Genomic DNA, 21,517 nt, shown 5'->3' on the forward strand with positions numbered 1-21,517 from the left:
CAAAATTGACCATGCATAACTAGGAGCCAAGGGGAATCTACATATGGAATTTGAGAAAGATCTATTCAGTACTTGCTGAGACATAATGGTAAAAAGAATTGTTTACGGAAAATTGGACAGAATTAAGGAAGGAGGGATGGACGGATGGATGACAGACCATGGACAAAAGGTGATATGTTTAGCCCAACATCTGAGGAAGGTGGGATAATAACACAAGAGGCCATGGACCTTAACAGTCATCTGACTTCATCAGACCCTTGTATAATATTAGTATACATACTCAGTAGCAGTATCGTGGCACTGACAACAATCGGGAGAAATAACAACACTTAATTGGTCAGAACCATCTCCGGATCATTTCAAGTAAATTTGAGCTGAATCCCACTGGCGAAATTTGAGAAGTTTAAAATAGGTGTTGTTCAGGAAAACCATGACGGTGTAATCATGTTATAATATTGTCGAGGTATTCATGAAGCTGAAAAATAACAACATTTTGTTTGCGCCGAGTAGGACTGACAGAACTTGGGAAGAAATTTGAAATGTGAAAAGTTTACACACGGTGCATGACGACAGACAAAACACAATGGCTATAGGTTGAAGTGTCGGATTATCTAACTAAACTTTTCACCACAAATTTATCTATAGTTGATACTTTCATTAAGCCTGAATTCACTCAGGCATTTGTAAGACACATGGACAAAGGGAGACAACTGCTAAACAAGATCATATACTAAACAACTAAAAAGACCAACAGTTTTTGAAAACATTTTATTTTAAGGAGACAGAATTAAATAGAGCAATAAATATAACAGATGTTACACCAAGGTACTGTCAGCTTGATTTAGCTTTCTTCGTCACGCTTTCCTCAGCACTGGTAATCTGTAATACAAAATTAGTAGCAACTTTTATGATCTGTACAACAATATTAATGGCCTTGATCTGGGCCCAGTTGTTCAAAAGGAGCTTAATCACTGGATTATTTTAAATTTAATTTCCCCTTTACTTCGTAACCTTTGTGTATGTAATAAAATAGGTAAGGAAGATGCTGATTAGTTTTATAATTTCATAAAAAAAAGTTAGATTTACCAATTATTTCAATGGGATTTTAAAATTGTTTTTAAATCCTGATTAGTCTAATCATCTTTTGAACAACTGGGACCTGGAGATTAATGCTGATCAATATTTGAAATATAAGACATCAATCCTTCCTCAACGGTTATGAGATTTTTGATGAAGCAAATTTTATATACTTTATTGCAAAGAAATACATGTAGTTACACTGTCAACAGTGTATAAAAAAAAAAAACGCCCTACGGTAATATCACACACATTATAGAAATACACATTGAACCTGTACCTACTTATTTACCAATGAGAAGAGATACTTGCTGTGTCCTATAAATGATTGTTTTATAAGGATGAAGGTGACATATAAAATATAAAGATGGAGCTCAACAGAATTTCTTTGGGAAACAATTAACAAATATTAACACACTTTAGATTGATAAGATACAATTCTAAGGTGGTTTGGTTTGGTTTATTTCTGTTTAATGTCCTATTAACAGCCAGGGTCATTTAAGGACGTGCCAGGTTTTGGAGGTGGAGGAAAGCTGGAGTACCTAGAGAAAAAACACCAGCCTACGGTCAGTACCAGGCAACTGCCCCACGTAGGTTTCGAACTCACAATCCAGAGGTGGAGGGCTAGTGACAAAGTATTGGAACAACCAGGGCCCCCTTCGAAGGTGGTAATTATGTAGAGTATGCATCCTTTGGTATTTATAAAACAATAGTCAACAATCCTATTGTTTCCAATAGACCATAACTCTTTTTTGGTGATGTAGATGCATGTACATTTGTATATAGCTTCTTTAACAACTTAGAATACAAAGGATAACTTTTCAGAACTTGAAAGCATATATTACCAACCCATATTATAGACTGCAGGGGATAGAAATCAGCTGTCTCTGTTGATAAGCTCATTGTTTCTTATTAACATATCCATTCTTTTTTTAAATACAAAAGTTGTGAAATACAGTATATGTTTAAGCCACAGGGGCTTGGCACGATTTTCCAAATGATGGTCCATATATATATATGTATACAAACTTACCTCAGAGACACGTTTCCTAATCTGTGACCTTGTCTTCTCCATGGATTCCTCAGCTTCCGTAGGTTTTACTGGTTCCTGAACTCTGTCCTGACCCCGAGCTACAGGCCCATGAAGTTCCCGAAGTTTTAAAGCATTTTGTCTAAGCTCTTTGTTCACTTCATCCTTCTGAGCATTAACTGAATTGTGTACAGTCTTTTTTGATAAATTCAGCATCTGTCGTGGAACAAATTTCGGAGGTGCTGTCTGTGGTTTGAATGTACGGACAACAACACCTGCCTGAGTTTTTACTTCCGAATATTTAACAATACTCTGATCGGTATTACGGTTACTACCAACTTTTTGTTTAGTGTCGTCTGCATTATCTCCCTTTGTCAAATTTTGTTTCTGAAACCTTTCTTTGAAGTCTTTATTAGTTTTAGGCATTTTTTCTGGATTTTCTTCCCATTTTTGCTGCGTGTATGCACCTGGATATTTTTTCGTTTCGTCAGAACCTGTCGAAATTCTAGCATCATAATCGGCTGGGTACACAGAGTGAGCTGTTCTCACTCGCGCGAACTCATAATCTGTTGTTGAGTGATGTGAATTTTCTCTGTAAGCCATCTCTTTTGGAGGAGGTGGAATCCAAATCTGTTGTTCCTCCTCCAATGGTAGAATATCTGCCTTAGATGATGGCGGAGGAACGCGAGTGTCACCTTCACGAGTCCTGTCAGCCGGCCCCCCAGTGGAAGTTTTATCCCTAGGAACACGTGTTTCTGAAGACTTACTGTCTTGGAATGATTTTATATGAGATTGTCTATCTGTAGACCATTGATTTGACCTCTGACCTTGAGAACTTGACCTCTGACCTGATATAGCCATCTGTGATTGGCCAGATGTACCACTGTTGTTGACTCTGGGTTTGCCACTCTCAGCTTCTGAAAATATACAATGTAAGATGATGCACTAGGACTTTTATCAAACAACATATGTTATTGAGTTCTCTAGAGTTTTTTTAATACCTATGGTCTCCCAGATTAGGCTCTTCAGTGGATTTTTTTATTGTACATATCTATGAGATTGATATATATACCCATTCTATGGTTCTTACCATGGCAAGTGTTTACAAAAGCACATATACTTAGCGTAAACCACTAACTTCAAGTGAATTTGAATGGGCAAAAGATTTTAACAAATACTCTTTAAAAAAGCAATAATTTACACAAATTTAAGATATTCATGAACTTCACATTTATACTGGATTGCTTGGGTGTTTCATATTTTCAATAACGGTTGGGCAACTTTATTAATGAATTAAGGACCTTTTACAACCGAGGTCTATTTACATTTGGTGACATTTCATTTTCTGTTAGACAGGAATGCATTGATATCAAAAAAGTGGTAATATGTATTATTATTATGATGTAGTGTTTTTTTCTTAATGATATAATGTTAAATACATTATGGCTTGACCATTCTGAACTAGATATTGGATTATCAAATGAAAAAAAAGGTATAATTTAGATTTTATAATATTATATTGATTTAATTTCGCCAAAGCTGACTTGATATTTTGTATCAGTTTATATAATCAGCGGTTAAGTATAATGGTATGCTCTCAGAGGTTAATTTCTAGACTGATTTTACTACTGAAATTAGGTAGTATTCCCCACTGAAGATGTTTTCCCCTTTGAATAAAAACAAATCCCAATCAAGAAAAAAATTCCATGAAAGAATAGCTGTAAAATGCTGAAGTTTAAAGAATAATTCAAGACACTAGTACTGCGGCCCTTCAAATCCCCTTTAATCTAATTCATAATGGGTAGTATTCCTGAATTCTAGATTAACCCCTGGCTTTGTTGATTGATAACAACCACCTACCATTTTTCCTGATCCTCACAGCAATGGCTTTCCTTCGATCCTGTAGTTTTAGACGAGTTTCTTCCACACTTTCATTTTCTGGTGCGTAACTTACATGCAGAATGCCCCCAAAAAATGACCAATCATCCAATTTCCTCCTAGCAATTCTGAAACATGATCATGTTAATGTATTAGGAGAGGGAAAATGAATGGCCAAACCGGGGTTCGAACCTGGGACCTCTGAACACTAGCCGAATGCTCTACCGATTGAGATACATTTTTTATTGTACATATGTACGTACCTGATCACCAATGTTCATCCTAGTCCAGTTCCACTACAGTAATGTAGTTTTAATAATTACAGACTAGATGGTGTCATTTTCTATTAGTTTCTAAATCTACTGATTTCTTCTTTTTTAGTGCCTCTCTGTTTCAAAACAAAAAGTTAAAAAAAAAAAAATCTTTCAAAATCAAGATTCATAATCTATATTTATGTGTATTACTGGCACCATATACATGTACAATTGTATATACAATGAGTCAATCCTCAGGCTAGGGCACGCACACAATTTAAGGAAGGCGGCGGTTCACTTACAGTGCATTAAAATATAACAAGCGCTCCACATGCATACACCTGTCACTGGAAAAGCTACCACGGGAAAATGTAGTGTCATTGACGGGCGCAGAAAAATCCCTAATATACAGGTATGTTGAACATAACTTTTTCTTGTTGTAGTGAACAAAATCTTAGAAGATTGAATAAGAAATAGAAAACTTCTTGCATTTTCTACACAATGCCCATATTAAGAAATAAAAGGGACATAACTCTGGTAAAAATAATCCCAAATTCCGTAACACAAACTCACTTGAGCTATTGTTCCAATAAAATATTTGTAGCAAGTTTCATAGAAAATCTGTTGATAAATAAAGGCTAGAGAGTGCTAAAAAGTAAAAATAAACGGACAGACGGAAGGACGAACTGAAAGCTCAGGGTATACTATAATACGACCCGCCATTGAAGGGCGTATAAAGATATATATATATACAGTAATTTTTTTCAGTAAGAGCTTCTAGTTTCCATGTTTTAAAATTAATGCTGTAACTGTAAACTCCACTGTCTTTTGCATTCTTATACCTTTAAATAAGAGAGGTTTGGGATCTGGATGAGGGAGCTATATGTCAGGGTGTTTACACATTCCCTACCTCAATAGGTGTGGGGCATAAAGAAAAGGGAAGTGGAGGAAAAGGGAAGCTGAGGGATGAGTTACAGGGAAAATGGTACATAGTCATGTTAATGATAAGACGGGCAAATTGAATAAATTAGTTATGTGTACCTTGCTGCCTGAATTCGTTCGAACTTAATGAGGTATACATCTGTGAATTTATCAGCTGTTGGATATTCATCCAGAAATCTGTACTCTGATATTGCACCATACAGAGCAAATAACTTGATAAGTTCCTGTGTTGCTCCTACAGCTGGAACGCCCTGTACCAGGAGGTAGCTAGACTCAAGGTTAACAGTGTACACCTGGAAAGAAATATTTGACAAATATTAAAGATGGTGTTCTAACAAGGATTTTGTACAAAAAAACAAACAAACAAACATGCATGTAGCACAAAATTAAACAGTATCATTATGCTTCTTCGATTCTATGCAATAATTTTGATGGGGAGTGGGGCAGCAAAAATTTGTCTGAGTTTCCTCTGGCCCAAACACCAGCAATTTGGAAAACATTGAAGTTTAAAACACACACACACACACACGTACATTGATCGTACATCTAAACCCGACATAAACAATTAATGTTAAGAAAATTCATCCCAGACACCCTTACAAATCACAGGTACAGTTGAGTGTAAGCTAATTAACCTTTACACCCTAGTAAGTGCACTACATTTAAGCTACAGGTAAACTAGTATTGCACTACGTCCAGCAGGTGTGACCACAAATCCCCCTTTACAGGTAATGGACAGTGCCACTGGACGAGTGTAGGACAAAAGCCCCCCCCCCCCCCCCCCCCCCCCCCCCCCCCCCCCCCCCGCACATTAGCCCCCTAGGACAAAAGCCCCCTCCGGACGATAGCCCCCTAGGACATAGCCCCTCCGGACGAAAGCCCCTTCTTTATAAATTTAGCTGGTATACTTTAAATAAATCTGTACTTTTGAAAAACAGAAACTATATATATATATTGTTGTTTTTATCTCTGAAATTTTTTATGATTTTAATTGGTACATATACATATGTCATCAGTGGCTTCGGCAATGTAAACAACTGGTTCCAACAACAACTACTTGAACTGTCTGTTACATAAACAATAAGCTGTTAAACAGTGTTTGGTAGGTTTTTCATTGATGTTGTATTCTCTTGGAAAGAAATATATCATTAATGGCTTCATTGTTTCTTTGATTTTAATCATTCCTAAAATTAAACTTATTACAATGCAGAGCAACATGTTTGGTTAGGTACTTATTATATTATAATTTGAGATACTGTAAATAGGGATCAAAATTTAATGTTTATTGCTTTTGTAGGCATTTCTTTGATTAGCAATATTTGCAGTATATTAGGAAGTCAAAAATTATGTGTAATCAGTAACAATTTGTTCATCATGGAGAACTTTCCTGAAATTTTTAGCTGACTTAATAATATTAAGTTTGAAAAAATAAATTATGATGTTTAACCACAGACATATAATGCTACACTGACATTGAACCAAGGACCTTCATTTTCCACACAATTATTCTCCAAATTTCAGAGATAAAAACCACAATATATATATATAGTTTCTGTTTTTCAAAAGTACAGATTTATTTAAAGTATACCAGCTAAATTTATAAAGAAGGGGCTTTTGTCCGGAGGGGCTAATGTCCAGGGGGGCTTTCGTCCGGATGGGCTTTTGTCCTAGGGGCTAATGTCCGGAGGGGCTAATGTCCGGGGGGGGCTTTTGTCCTACACTCATCATACTGCGTGAACCCTGGTATGTTTAATTCTTCTAAAAGTAATATCTTGTATGCTGTAATATATGAGGGTTAGCCAGAGACTAACCATGTTCTACACTACATGATGGTTTTTGTGGAATTAATTAATTACTAAGTTGAGCAATTTGCTCGTTGATATACGGTACAATTATGTTATTTACTTAATTCAAGGCTGATGTATGTTGCCTGATAATACCATTACAGACTAATGTTAGTCTCTGAACCTCAAAATAAGTGTACATGTGATATTGATAAAATGATAATCGATAGATTTTAATCATTGTAGATATCAATGATAATGGATAGCATTTCTGATAGCTTATATTAGCAGCTACCATTTTTAATACGTACAAATGCAGGAAATATATACCAACAGCATTGTTATAGTATGTTTAATTCTCCTGAAAGTAATATCTTGTATTTTGTATATATGAGGGTTGGAGACTAACCATGTTCTACACTATAGGATGGTACAGTTGTAACTTTCATATATCCAGTGTGAAATTTAATTAATTATTAAGATGAGCAATTTGCTCATTAATATGCAGTACAATTATTTACTAATTAATTCAAGGCTCATGTGTAGCCTGATAATACCATAACTATTACAGACTATAGTGTATGTCTCTGAACTCCAAAAAATAAGTATGTGACATTGATAATCTATATATTTTAATCATTGTATAATTTAACAATAACGGATAGCATAATTGATAGCTTTTAATAGATTTTATTCGTAATTAGTGTCTCATAAGCCAATAATGGCTGGATGTCAATATGTATTTTATTGTTCTTATGTACATTTTTTAATCAAGTATTGTATTGACATGTGACACTCAAATAAAATAAAACTTGAACTTGAACTATAATATCTACACAAGTTATGTACCTGTACCTGTATGTATAATTGGTACTCTCAGGACATGCTTGTTGTCATGTCCACCTGGGCCCCAGGGCCCAAACCCCACCTCACCACCACCTTATGGACCTCCATAACACCATGTATCAGATGAGGATTAGTCTTCAGGTGTGCCTGTTTTAACACCTGGCTATAGTTTTGTCAAGTCCCCAATTACCCCCCAGGGGTCCATTTATAGCATGCTGTGCCATGCTCCTCTGCCTTACCTACCTGTAGTAATTAGCATCTAACACTACCCATATATAATATCTACCTGTGGATGTATTTTCATTTTTTTTTTTTTTTTTTTTTTGTGAATCATCCACAAAAAATAACTAATTTTTATATACATTTTTCTTCACAATAAAGATATTCAATAAATATAGTTTATAAGATTTAATTACAAGAAGAGGTAAAATCCCCATTGTTTTAAGGTAAAGAACAATTAATCATTTTCTTAATGCAATAGGGAAACACTTAAATGCTGATCAAAATGTATCCCAAAATTTTGTTTTTATACAGTAATGCAAAAAACATGTTAGCATGAACTGTAAAAAAAAATTAAGGTCCACATGATCCACATGTGTTATAATATATTTGTTAGCAGGTAACTTTATAGAAGAAAATTATGAAATTACGAATACAAGTGGTGTATCGCGTTTAGTCAAATTTGTTGTGTAATTCATTGTGAATATTTAGTTATTGCCCAGTGAAAAGAAGTAAACAAAACAAATTATGGTTATACTGTGAATGGCTGGTGTTAAGGACAGTGCTACATGGTTTCAGTTTATATAATTAACTCCTTTTTTATTTATTGACCAATTTCAAAATGGTTTTCAAATAATTGTTGCTCGATAGTTACTGTATCGCGTTTAGTCAAATTTGTTGTGTAATTCATTGTGAATATTTAGTTATTGCCCAGTGAAAATAGGAAAACAAAACAAATTATGGTTATACTGTGAATGGCTGGTGTTAAGGACAGTGCTACATGGTTTCAGTTTATATAATTAACTCCTTTTTTATTTATTGACCAATTTCAAAATGGTTTTCAAATAATTGTTGCTCGATAGTCACTGTATCGCGTTTAGTCAAATTTGTTGTGTAATTCATTGTGAATATTTAGTTATTGCCCAGTGAAAATAAGTAAACAAAACAGATTATGGTTATACTGTGAATGGCTGGTGGGATAGTGCTACATGGTTTCAGTTTATATAATTAACTCCTTTTTTATTTATTGACCAATTTCAAAATGGTTTTCAAATAATTGTTGCTCAATAGTTACTGTATCGCATTTAGTCAAATTTGTTGTGTAATTCATTGTGAATATTTAGTTATTGCCCAGTGAAAATAAGTAAACAAAACAAATTATGGTTATACTGTGAATGGCTGGTGTTAAGGACAGTGCTACATGGTTTCAGTTTATATAATTAACTCCTTTTTTATTTATTGACCAATTTCAAAATGGTTTTCAAATAATTGTTGCTCGATAGTTACTGTATCGCGTTTAGTCAAATTTGTTGTGTAATTCATTGTCTTTAATATCATATTTATAATTAGATTAGTGATTTGATAGCTATAATCTGTAGAATTTTATATAGTATAATCATGACTTCTGTTAACATTTATCTCATGAATAATAAAGCCATTATTGAAAGAAATGCATTAATTGAAACTAATTGAAAAAAGCATAAATCAGTCTAATGTAAATTAAATTAAATATTATACTTTTTGTAAATTATTTAGTGTTTCAAAACAGATATTTGATACAGAATTGCAGGGATTGATCGAGGAATGAGTGTGTTGGAATATAATAGCTATGATATCTTTTGCACATAGCAAAACATTAAATACTGCAGTATATATTTTATTGTATTGTGTGGGAAATTAATAAAATCAAAAGGTTATATATGTATTTGTTTACCCATTATGACCGATATATATACACCCCCCCCCCCCCCCCCCCCCCAACCTTTGGGGCATTGATCACACCTCACCTTTGATAAAAACATTAACACTTGGTCATTGGGCATCTCCTAATAAACTCAAAGGGGGGTCCATTCAGAATATATGTAGAGTATATACCTGTATGTACCTGTACTTCTGGGTCTACAGAAAAAATATTGTCATGGTGATCACCTGGGCTCCCCCACTCCATCCAAACCATAGGGACATTGACCACACCTTTATTACCTTTGAGATATACATGAATCAACAGGTGTGTCTCATTGTCAACACCTGTCCTTAGGCTGGCCATGTCCATCTCCTCAAAATACTAGAGTTCACTAAAGGCATGCTGTGCAGTATACAATCTAAATATTTACCTGTACTCTGGAAGACAAAAATCCCTCAGGTGTGTCCTCATTCCCTAATTAAACTTAAATGGGTCCATTCATATTTAGATATATATGTTTTTAGGTTAATTTTGAATTTACGAATCTGTTTAATCAACATTTGGGGTAATGAATTTACTGCAGGGTATTTGAAATTTGAATGTTTCAAATTTAAATCTTATAGAAGCTTCTCTGCCTATTCTATACCATAATGTATCAAGACTTATTAAACTTGATTTTTTTTTCAGAAAGCCAAAGAAGAAAAGATCTACCATGGGTACATGACCTAAGCACTATCAAAGTTTTCAATACTAAATAATAAAATATTATCAATCATCAAACATGACAGTGTTTTTTTTTTTTTTTCATTTTACTTAAGACTTTTGCTATAGCATTTGTCTAATAAACAAGAAATATCTCCAAAAAAAGATCAAAGGCATAGTTTTAATGGTGGTTTTTATACTGTGAAACTGCTGGTGAAATAAATCAACGAATCACTGGTCTAGTGGTGGGTGCAGATGAGCTCTAAGGCCTATAGGTATATAAGATATATAACATTAAACAACTACAGATGTGTACAGGAGAGTGTTGCATGAAAACTGTTCAATATAAAATTATCTACACTAATAAATTTTGTCTTTTGCAAGCCAAGTATAGATATAAACCTAAATTTGACAACTCTCTAACATTATTAACAGATAATAGTTGGATTAATTTAAAAACAGAATGTCTTTTGTGGTAATATTGTTTTATACATTTTACCCTCAGACCTGTATATAATGGACATATCAAAATAAAATGAAACTCATCCTCGATGTCACACAAATCACAATTGTTACAGGTTCTATTTCTTTGGGTAATATTATTATGTCTACCTATTTCTATATTTAATTTGTGTGAGGATACTCCACATACATTTATATTTAGTTTCTATAGGTTTAAAACTGTACACATGCAGTGGCTATCTATCAGATATCGATATATAATCTACCTTTCGACGAACTAGATATCTGTTAACATGTTTTGTTTTGTAACATCGGTCAATCTCTGCTCAATGCTTTTAAAAGCATAGTCTACTAGTGAATTAGAATAAAACATGTACTCAATACCTAAAGCGGCTAATTCATTCATAATGTCACATATCCACACGTCATTCTCATTTACCATTTCATCAAGACATGTTTTCAATACCAGATTATCCGACTGTTTCACCAATATTTGAACACTCTTAATTTTCTCATAATAGTTAATGGTAATCTACCCAATTCACAGTAAACGAAGTCATTGCAAGTTGATTTAGGCACCTTATTAAGTTAAGTATTTTTTTTTACAGAATTTCTAATGTACGCTTTCGACATCCGGTGCTTTATGAAATCCCCATATTTCCGATGCATAACGTAAAATACTATTTACATACGAATCAAAAATAGAACAATAAGTTTCTACACTCAAGCAATGATTTCTAAGAGAAGTTGTCAGAGAAAATAAAGCTTTTCTGCCTTGTTCTGCAAAATGTTGTGTTTTGTAAAACTTCCCATTGTAGTTGAACAGCATACCCAAGTATTTAAAACTGCCAACAATTTCTATATTGTCATTATTATTCATTATTATATTTCCATGGCTCATTATTTCTTATTTGTCCACAATTTCTAAACACCATGATTTTAGTTATATCAACATTGACCTCCAGATTCCATTTTATGGTATATGCATATAAAGAATCCAACATAATTTGTAAATCTTCTGGGCAGTTAACAAATAAAGCCATGTCGTCGGTATACATTAGCAAGAAAAGATCAAGCATCTGTAATTCAATACTTGGACAGTTGTCATTAATAAAGTGTATTTAGATACAAAGAAAATAACACAGGTGATTATATTTCCCCTTGTAAGAGTCCGGTATAATTAGGGAAGCACTGACTGAAGTCCGTATCACTATCGAAAATATAAGAATCGTCGTCAGTATATTTCTCTATACATCTGAATTTAGATCATCGTCTAATGGTAGAAAATCGGACGACATTTTCCATGTTTCTATATGAATCTTTAACGGAAAAATGGTGCTTTTTTCGGTTAGACACTACTTAAATATCGTTGTTCACATCTGCCGATATACATTACAGTGCATAGGTATAACTATCGCCAGTATGGGGTTATCTCGGCCAAACGCGGTGACACATGTGCACAGACAGTCGTCGCCATCTCTTGGCACGGCACATGTCACTAATATAAACAACTCCGATATCCACCTATCGCGCAGCCGCAGCGCTCGGTCTCGCTAGATCTCGTGCTAAATATACCTCCGGTTATGAGAACAATAGGTGAGGTCGTGACTCTGCGAGAAAAGCGGTTGTTGCGAATCCCTAGTATATAGGTCTCTGGTATAATTAACAAGAATAGAAAGGTTGAAATATAACATCAAACTAAACTTCCAAAACCTTTTTAATAACTCGTTGAATACGTCACACAGCCTTATATAAATCACAGGTAGCCTTGGGTACTGCCCATTACATGTATGGGGGTTTTGCTGTTCATCACCTCTTAGGGTAGAGTGCACTACTAGTTTACCTGTAGTTTAAACGTAGTGCACTAGGTGTAAAGGTTAGCTTACACTCAACTGTTTAGTAAGAAATTATATAAATGACACTTTTTCTGAAATAGTCAGCCGTTTTAACGTTTCGCCTTCAGTAGAATTATTTTCTTGCGACTTGAATTATCTTACTTTGACGGCCTTTGGGTTTCTTCCTTCTCTATAAGTCGGTCTTGTGCTACAAGTTTCTCCTCGGACGTGATGCAACGGAACATCCATGGGGGCAGCCATGTTGACGTTCAAAATATTACTTCGCTAAAGATAACACGTAGATTAACTGATGCATGCATGATTCAATCCTCTATTACTCTTCATATTAAATAGGCATAGTCTTTATATCATTTCAAATAATAAGTTAGATTTATTTTCTAATAGAAAACCAAATAGTTAAATTTTGAAGAATGTTATTTTGTTTAATATCAAATGATTCGGTTAGTGTTTTCTAATATGTTCACGGGTTAAGTACAACCTTCTTCCGGTTTCGGTTCTCAGCCACACTGTATGCTCCGTTTCTACAATAAGTAGGCCTATAGCTACTTGCAATGTTTCTCGTGGGCCTTACCGGAGGAATAGCCTCTGGCAAAACGACGGTCTCCAATCTCCTGTCCGATCTTGGCTGTAAAATTGTCGACGCAGACAAATTAGCTCGGGAAGGTAACAGTCACAATGGTCACCCCTGATTATATGGGGCGGATGGAAGTTCATCAACTTAGTTTAAACTTTCTTTTATTCAAATATCTAAGTACATTACATTGCATACAATACAAAATTAAAGGAAAATAGAAATACTATGTAAGTGTCTAAGACACTTATATAAATCTATCACCTATAAATAAATAAGCAATTGAAAAATGGACAGCATACAGTATAACTGTAGGTCTCTGCATACAGTAATTATGTAAACACTATGCATTTAAGAGTGAAAACTATACAATTCGGACAGTTTAAACAGGATGACAGAGAAAAATAGATATAATCAGGAAGAGAGAAAATTAAGGTGGAAGAGAGGAAGGAAAGGAGTAATTTGTAAAGAGGGGTATTTCGTCAACTTATATTTTCAGTTCACTTGTGTCGAGAAAGGTTTGAGAAATAACCAAACGGTTTGTAATCAATGAATGAACCCATCCACAAATGTTTTGATGTGATATATAATCGTTAAAGGTTAGTTTCAGAAACATTAAAAACAGATACTTCAATATAAAATTATTTGAATGAGAAAAAATGGCCTAGTTTATAATTGGTATAATAAAAAAAAAACAGAGACATATATACTGTATATATGTCTCTGAAAAAACTATAGAAAATAAGAATTCAGAAAGCTTATCTATAATATTTTTTTTGTGAAACAGTGACAATAATACGATTGTATTAGTGTTTATCCGTGTCATGCCAGGCTTGATTTTGTTTAAATGATCAAAATAGTGTTTTATTCAATAATTTCCATGTCCAATTTGAGCTTTTTCATATATTTTTTTTACAAAAAAGCCTGGCATGACATACATGATGTAGATAAACTAATACAATGATAATATTAATTGTAACTGTTTCAGGAAATAAAATTTAGATATAAAGCTCTCTGAATTCTTTAGTTTTACATTACACACAAAAAAGTTGTGTAAATTAACCAGATATTATATAGGTACGTGTGTGGCTAACCCATGTAGACTATATATAGTTTTTCCAGGTATATCTTGACATAGACAACCTGGTTACCTGTGCACATGTGTTAATTACCATTAAGCCCAAACATTTGTCGCCTAGTCAACTTTTCTCAAATTTTTATTCAAAAGCTTTTGCTAATTACTGATTTATTGATATCAACTAGTTAGCATAAATATAATAATATTAATTATATGCTCTTTTAGGATTCCGTAATTTATATTTGATGAAATTGAATATATATTGTGACATAATATGGGATAAGTATCATGATCACGATTCACGATCCACCTTAATTACATGTATAGAGGTGTTGGACACAACCTCGTAATAGCTACCTCTTCGAGTAATAACTAAATTACACCAATCACAGCTAGGCATATAGATCTGCTACTGGTTTGTATTTAAAGGGGTGGAGGGGGGGATTTAAGCCTATTTTTTTTCTATAAATAATAACCAGATGCAGACGCCTGTGCACTATGCCTGATAATTTGAAAAAGAAACACAAATTTTTTCATCAACATACATTATTACACAAACAAGGAATACTCCATTTACTCTTAACATATGTGGCTAAATATATATAGAAGACAGGTAAACTCATGCTCACCTATGACATTTGTACTATATGTTCCAAATGGCTGTACATGTACATATACACAAGTCACCAAAGAACAAACTTTAAGTCAGTGATATAAATTGTTATTTTAGGACAAAAATGGATAACAGAAATGAACGATTTTAGGACAAAATTGGGTAACAGAAATGAACGATTCTTAAATAACAGTCTTTTCAGTAATTGGGCCATGTTAAAAAGATGACACTCTTTGTTACTTTTCCAAAACTATCCAGTATTTATGCCTATGAAAAAATAACTTCAGAGAAAGCAAAAATTGATCAAAATCAATACAGTTGTACAACTAATTATATACATACACTGATAAAAAAGCAACTGCAGGATTAAACGCATAGTAAATACATTAAAAAATTCATTGTTATGTTTTTTTATTCAATCAATAAATTATGATTATATTATTGTTTCTCCATATCATAGTACATGTAGTGCAGGCTGATGTATCGGGTGAAGATCCATATATTTAACGGTGTTATCTCCCTTTTGTATTATGAAGTTGTTTCCCCTGGAGCCCCAGCCTGGAAAAAGATCCGACATCATTTTGGAGACCAAGTGTTATTGGAGAATGGAGAACTCAACAGAGAAAAACTTGGAGAGATAATTTTTGCTGATCCTCAGAAAAGACGACTGTTGAATTCACTCACTCACCCAGAAATACATAAAGCTATGTTATGGAAAATCTTCAACCTCTTTATCACAGGTAAAATGTACATTTGATTGATGGCAGCTGCAGAAATATTCACTTGTTAACTGAAGGTATCATAATAACAATATACTTTTATTGGGAAAAGATTTATATGGATATAATGTCTGAATTTGTAAAATTTTGTGTCATATCATCTGTCAATTTATTAGCTCACCTGGTCCGAAGGCAGGGGCAGAAGGGCGGGATCTAAAGAGGTCAATTGGTTTAAACAATATACTAAGCATCTTTCTTGTTTCATATTTCATGAAAACAAGGTGAGCGATACAGGCCCTCTGGGCCTCTTGTTTTCTGTTACATGAGTATCAGCATTTTCTATTAAACTAAATGTTCTGGGGTAACATGGTAAAAATATAGGCTGAGGTTATCAGCTATAAAAATAATTTAATTAAAAGTGACTAAAACTAGAATTTTTTTTTGGGAAATATTATCATACATGTACCTAAAATTTAAAAAGATACATTTGTAAAACAAGGACCTTTGATTGATTATGAATAGTGCCAGCAATTCTCGTTTGATAATTCCCAAAAGTAAATAAACCAATGAGGCAGGTCCTACCTTTTCTCATAGATTACTACTCATATGCAGAGTGCATGTACATGTGACAAGACAGAATTTGACAGATATAGTTTTCATTGTAGGTCATTCGTTTGCTGTCCTCGACATTCCTCTTCTGTACGAGACCGGAAAAGTTCTTCCTTACATGACGTATACCGTAGTAGTTAACTGGTATGTATTGTTATCATGACCTATTGAGTCCTAACTGTACTGGTATGTACAATATTGTTTTCCTGACAGATAGAGTCCTAACTAGGAGTATACTTGTATACAGTATAGTCTTTCTGACATATTTTTAGGTTTGGGTCAGGTTGACCTTTAGTCATCGTGCTTTAATTTGTCTGTGGTCGTACGCAGTACGTAAACTTTTCATGTTTCAAACTTCTTGTCAAGATCTACCTGTGGGATTCTGCTCAAACTTGCAGAAAGGTCCTGACCAAATTTTTGGTCCGAAATCCCAGATGGCTGCCATGAAAGCGATCTTGAAAAACACCTTTTAGACTTCTTCTCCAATTCCAATGGTGCCTTTGAGCCGAAATTTTGTAGAGATGTTAAGAAAGTGGAACCAACAAAGTGTTGCTATTTTTTCGGAATCATGAAGAAATTTGATATGGCAGCTTTGGTGGCCATTTTGCACAATCTTTTTTCCCGTTTTCCTGAACAACACCTATTCGTCATCCGCTGTTCGTAAACTTTTCATATTTCAAACTTTTTCTCAAGTTCTATCTGGTGAATTCAGCTCAAACTGAGAGTGCCCACGACAAAGTATTGTTATTTTTTGGGTCAGTCCGAAATCCAAGATGGCCTCCATGACCAACAGTACCAATATACTTACTTCTGAGTATGTATACTACAACAGTAGAAGGGTCTTTAGAGCCAGATGACCGATAAGGCTCATTGGCCTCTTGTAAGTCCTAAGAGTAAATGGTCTTTGTTTGACCTTAGTGGTTAGAAGGGTGTGAAACCTCAAACCAACATCCAATTTCACTGTACTATCAATATGATATGACAAGCTAACATTAAATGATTTAGTCATTTGACCGATAGAATGTTCTAATTAAATAATTAAATCTACTTCAGTCATGTGACCAAGTTCAGCACACACATCTGTACATGTACAGTACTTGTAGGGTTAATAATTAAAGTTCATGTATTTATTTCAAACAAATGACTATATATATATATTGTAATATGTATCAAGATAGTGATGTGAATTATCCAGTATCATTACCTTAGGACCTTGCCCTGGTTTCTTTAATGGTCCTGAACTTGATTGTAATTAAAGAAACCCCTTAACTTAAAAAAAAAAATCCATAGGAAAGCTTTTCGGAATTTAAGGAAACGTCTTAGATAAGGAAATCAAATCATCTTTAAATTCTGTTATGCTATCTTGTGGGAATATTTAAAGCCACATACTCACGAAGAAACATATATCAATGTTTACATTTTGAGCTTTTCACAGTTTTCGGACTTGATACATACCTAACAGATTATCGTGAATCAGAATCTGAAAGAAAATGTGTATTTATGAAAGTATACGCAGAATTCCCATAAATAATAACTGTGGCTCCCGGACCAAGTTTCTCTGAAAATTAGTCGCATAATGCAATGGCGGGTTTTACAGTCCATGCAAAATGGCGGAACGCCAAAAGCGTGGATCTGGGAAAACGCTGACAGATTCTGCCAAAAAAAGACGCAAACGTGAGTGGAATCGGCAAAACCCGAGTATTTTTTTAGGAAAGGAAATGATTTGTTGGAACTTAGCAAGAAAAGAAAAGGGAATAGACTCAAATTCTGATTTTGCCAGACGTCTATTGGATTGCTGGTTAGCTTTTGAACATTGTCAACTTCACCAATCCAAAATTTTATTGATGTTTTGTTGTATGCATATTGCTACATTTTAAAATTAAGTATTTAAATATAAACTATATTTATTTTGTTCAGTTATTACGTGGATATTCTGTTTGTGTTTAAATGAAAGCATTATTAGGCAAAGTTCCTGTATATATGCTTGATATGTAAACAACAGCCATGTGTGTAGTTTATGTGCAGTGCACGTTGTTATAGCCTCGTTCTTGGCTTCGTGACCAATCTCATGATAAATATAAATGCGGCGAGTTATTTTTATACACTGATGTCTCAGGGAATCCCCTGGTCAAGTGTCCAGGCCAGTGGTCATTATGATGTTAGGAGAGCGTAAATGAGCATCTTGGATTGCCAATACCGTATAGCGGGAAATTTTAGCGGTCATAAAATTTGGCGATTTGGTCATGAAAACTGAAAGTTAAATTTTGGCGAGTTAAAATTTAGCGATTTCCATTAAATCTAGGGTTTTAATTTGGCGTTGAGCATATATATTACCTACCGGTATACATAGATAATTATGTTATGCCCATACATTCTATCCATGCTGATGAAGTGTGTTGTCAAATTAGTGTTTATATGAGTATGTGTACAAGCAACAGACAAAGAGAATTTAATCAACCGTATGCTATCGACGTGGTCATCTATTGTATGATGTGTATACGTACAGGTATGTTAGACAATGAGTATACAGGTAAAGTGTTAACATCAGTCCATTGAATGGTAAGGGTAGATGGCTTTGTTTTCACAAAAAATAATTATGATGCTATATATGTCATACTTGTATTGCTATACATGTATCGTGAGTAGTTGTTCACTAGCTATAGCTATTCATACCTATCGGCATTTTGGCCGACAGGTGCAAGGCAACAACCAACGTTACGCACCAGTCGTTACTCTCGGGAGTTATCAAAGGTAAATGGCGATCGGAACGGAAACTAATGGCAAAATTGAAATTTTCGCGTCTTTTTAATTGGCGGTGTTAAAATTTGACGGGTTAAATTTTGTCGATCTATAAACGGACCCGCCAAATCGCCAAATTAAAGCCCCGCTAAAATTTCCCGCTATACGGTAATACGTGTGCAGCTAGAATTTTAGGTTGTTTGTGAGTATGTGGCTTTAAAGAAATATTGATGAAAAACTGGGGGCAGGTCTGACTGACAAACTTATGAATCCGGAATTAATTGACAATCTTATGGGAAATCTCCTCAATATTTTCACTTAGGAAGGGAAGCATGTCTTGAATATTACCACTGTACGTGTCATTTGATGTTTTAGTTCTGAGGACCAACAAGTAGAAAGACTCGATGGAAGAAATAAACTGACAGAAGAGGAAGCCAGAGGCAGAATGGACGCTCAAATGCCATTGGCTCAGAAAGTAAAAGTCGCCACCTATGTTATAGACAATAGCGGAAGTTTGATATCAACGGAAAAACAGGTGCGAGATTTACACAGGAAATTTCAAAGAAGTAAAGCACACTGGAGACTGAGACTTTTAATGTCATCAGCTCTGTTGGTAACACTTGGAGTTTTATTTTATGTGTTTTATTAAACAATGTACTATTATATTCATAAATCATTACCAAGCAAATCCATTATTATCACTCACAGAAGATCCGCAAATTAAAGCAAGTCGCAAAATGTTTGTATCCCACCAAATTGTGATTTAAAACATCCCTGTTTTGAAGATGTTAGAAAATATTGACTGCGGCTTAATGTTCTATATGTTGATTATTGTCTGTATCAATGGAACAGTCATTACTGGCACATTTTGTATTGGATATTTATATTAATGGCTCCACAAGAGATCAATCCCAAAACCTTTGTACATGTACATGTATTACTAATTTGATGCTCTAATGATTGAGCTAAAGAGAAGTAGCTAGTATCTTTTACCAGGGAGACATATCAATTGACAAAGTTGAACAACACGAAAATTCTATCGTTTTCTGCCTCTGTATATTCTATGGAACTTAAATTTTGTAATTGTTTTGCTAGAATTGAATTAATTTTTATATTGGTGTCATTTTCAGAATTTTTAGCTCGCCACAGAGAGCGAGCTTATGCTTTCGTGTCAACTTTGGTTTCTAAATGATAAGTTTTTTGTACAAGTGTTGAAATGTGTCAGTAGACTGCTTCATAAGTGTACTAGGGTTCTACTATTTGGTTTAAGGGTTGCTGTGTGGGTTAGCTATTACTTCCCAGAGTCAACTATGTTTCATAATAATTTCAATGCTTTCTACGATGCAAAACCTAATTTAACTGTCTGGCCTCGGACCACAATTATACTTCCGGGTCGTTGTACACAAATGTAGTACATATGGAAATTTCAGGACTGAACTAAATATTTTTTCCTGACTTAGCTCTTGCAGATATGTGCATAATTTTAACTTAGGTTTATAGAGCAATATCAAATTCTAGTGATAGAACTTTGTTTTTACACCATTTCCATGGGTTTTTTTTGTGCGGCAGGACACAGGAAGTTGTAATATTTTTATTTTTTCCATAATATAGTGGACTGGTGACACTGAATTAGAATTTTTTTGCAAATTTTTGAAATATTTTAATGTTGATTTTTCTTTGGGAGAACATAGAGGGAAATCAATTATGGTCAGAGGCCTGTCTTCTTTACCTTCAAATATTGCTATGTTTTTTTGTTGTTAAAATATCAGTGTACGTGTATTGCAATAAACAGATTCCAGTTAGTGAACTTACCCCCTAATTCTAGTGTGAGTTGTAGTGGTATACATGTATCAATGTGTGGCGAACTTTGTACTGATAGTTAATTAACTCACCCCCTAATTCTAGTGTGAGGTGTAGTGGTATATCAATGTGAGGCGAGCTTTTGTACCGATTGTAGAGTATTCCTGTTGTGTGAAGCAGTGTATACATTGTCGTGATGAAGCATCATTGTGAGTGATACAGGCCCACTGTGCCTATTGTTAGCTTATTTAGGTATCCTAGCACTCTTCATGTAATCACAGGGGCTTGAAACGTTCCAATGACCGAGAATGAAAAAAATAACGTAAGGTCCGAACCGCTAGATCACTTATCAACGCCCGACCCTCTAGATCACTTATTAAGTCCCCACCCTAGATCACTTATCAAGGCCCGACCCCCTAGATCACTTATTAAGTCCCCACCCCACCACCCTAGATCACTTATCAAGGCCCGACCCCCTAGATCACTTATTAAGTCCCCACCCCACCACCCCTAGATCACTTATCAAGGCCCGACCCCCTAGATCACTTATTAAGTCCCCACCCCACCACCCTAGATCACTTATCAAGGCCCGACCCTCTAGATCACTTATTAAGTCCCCACCCCACCACCCTAGATCACTTATCAAGGCCCGAT

The 21,517-nt window shown here is 34.6% G+C and overlaps 2 protein-coding genes across 3 annotated transcripts; one reads left to right on the plus strand and one right to left on the minus strand.

The window, feature by feature from the left end:
• Positions 1-753: 753 nt before the first annotated feature.
• Positions 754-12,979, minus strand: LOC117344155. 2 transcript variants are annotated; one of them, XM_033906809.1, is made up of 5 exons: positions 12,876-12,979; positions 5,281-5,474; positions 3,968-4,113; positions 2,111-3,021; positions 754-879 (listed from the first exon to the last, which is right to left on the minus strand). In XM_033906809.1, the coding sequence occupies exons 1-5, from the start codon at positions 12,972-12,974 to the stop codon at positions 832-834; spliced, it is 1,398 nt and encodes a 465-aa protein (XP_033762700.1). In that variant the 5' UTR covers positions 12,975-12,979; the 3' UTR covers positions 754-831. The 2 variants fall into 2 exon arrangements, with proteins under 2 accessions (XP_033762700.1, XP_033762699.1); XM_033906808.1 differs by having other exon boundaries at positions 2,111-3,024.
• Positions 12,980-13,214: 235 nt separating this feature from the next.
• On the plus strand, positions 13,215-21,143 carry LOC117343530 (dephospho-CoA kinase domain-containing protein-like). Its single transcript, XM_033905916.1, has 4 exons — positions 13,215-13,397; positions 15,533-15,736; positions 16,381-16,468; positions 19,439-21,143. Exons 1-4 carry the CDS (start codon positions 13,286-13,288, stop codon positions 19,710-19,712), a joined length of 678 nt encoding a protein of 225 aa, XP_033761807.1. The 5' UTR covers positions 13,215-13,285; the 3' UTR covers positions 19,713-21,143.
• Positions 21,144-21,517: the final 374 nt, after the last annotated feature.

This window comes from Pecten maximus, chromosome 15 (genome assembly GCF_902652985.1).
Source record: "Pecten maximus chromosome 15, xPecMax1.1, whole genome shotgun sequence".
Classification (NCBI taxonomy): domain Eukaryota; kingdom Metazoa; phylum Mollusca; class Bivalvia; order Pectinida; family Pectinidae; genus Pecten; species Pecten maximus.

Excerpts from the sequence above, each read along its gene's own strand:
- LOC117344155 (XM_033906808.1), bottom strand. The coding sequence starts at position 12,974 with ATGGCTGCCCCCATGGATGTTCCGTTGCATCACGTCCGAGGAGAAACT. Across the intron at positions 5,475-12,875 it reads GAAACCCAAAGGCCGTCAAA|GTGTACACTGTTAACCTTGA; the intron begins GTAAGATAATTC and ends ATTTCTTTCCAG. Across the intron at positions 880-2,110 it reads TTAGGAAACGTGTCTCTGAG|ATTACCAGTGCTGAGGAAAG; the intron begins GTAAGTTTGTAT and ends TTTGTATTACAG.
- LOC117343530 (XM_033905916.1), top strand. The coding sequence starts at position 13,286 with ATGTTTCTCGTGGGCCTTACCGGAGGAATAGCCTCTGGCAAAACGACG. Across the intron at positions 13,398-15,532 it reads AGACAAATTAGCTCGGGAAG|TTGTTTCCCCTGGAGCCCCA; the intron begins GTAACAGTCACA and ends TGTATTATGAAG. Across the intron at positions 16,469-19,438 it reads TATACCGTAGTAGTTAACTG|TTCTGAGGACCAACAAGTAG; the intron begins GTATGTATTGTT and ends TTGATGTTTTAG.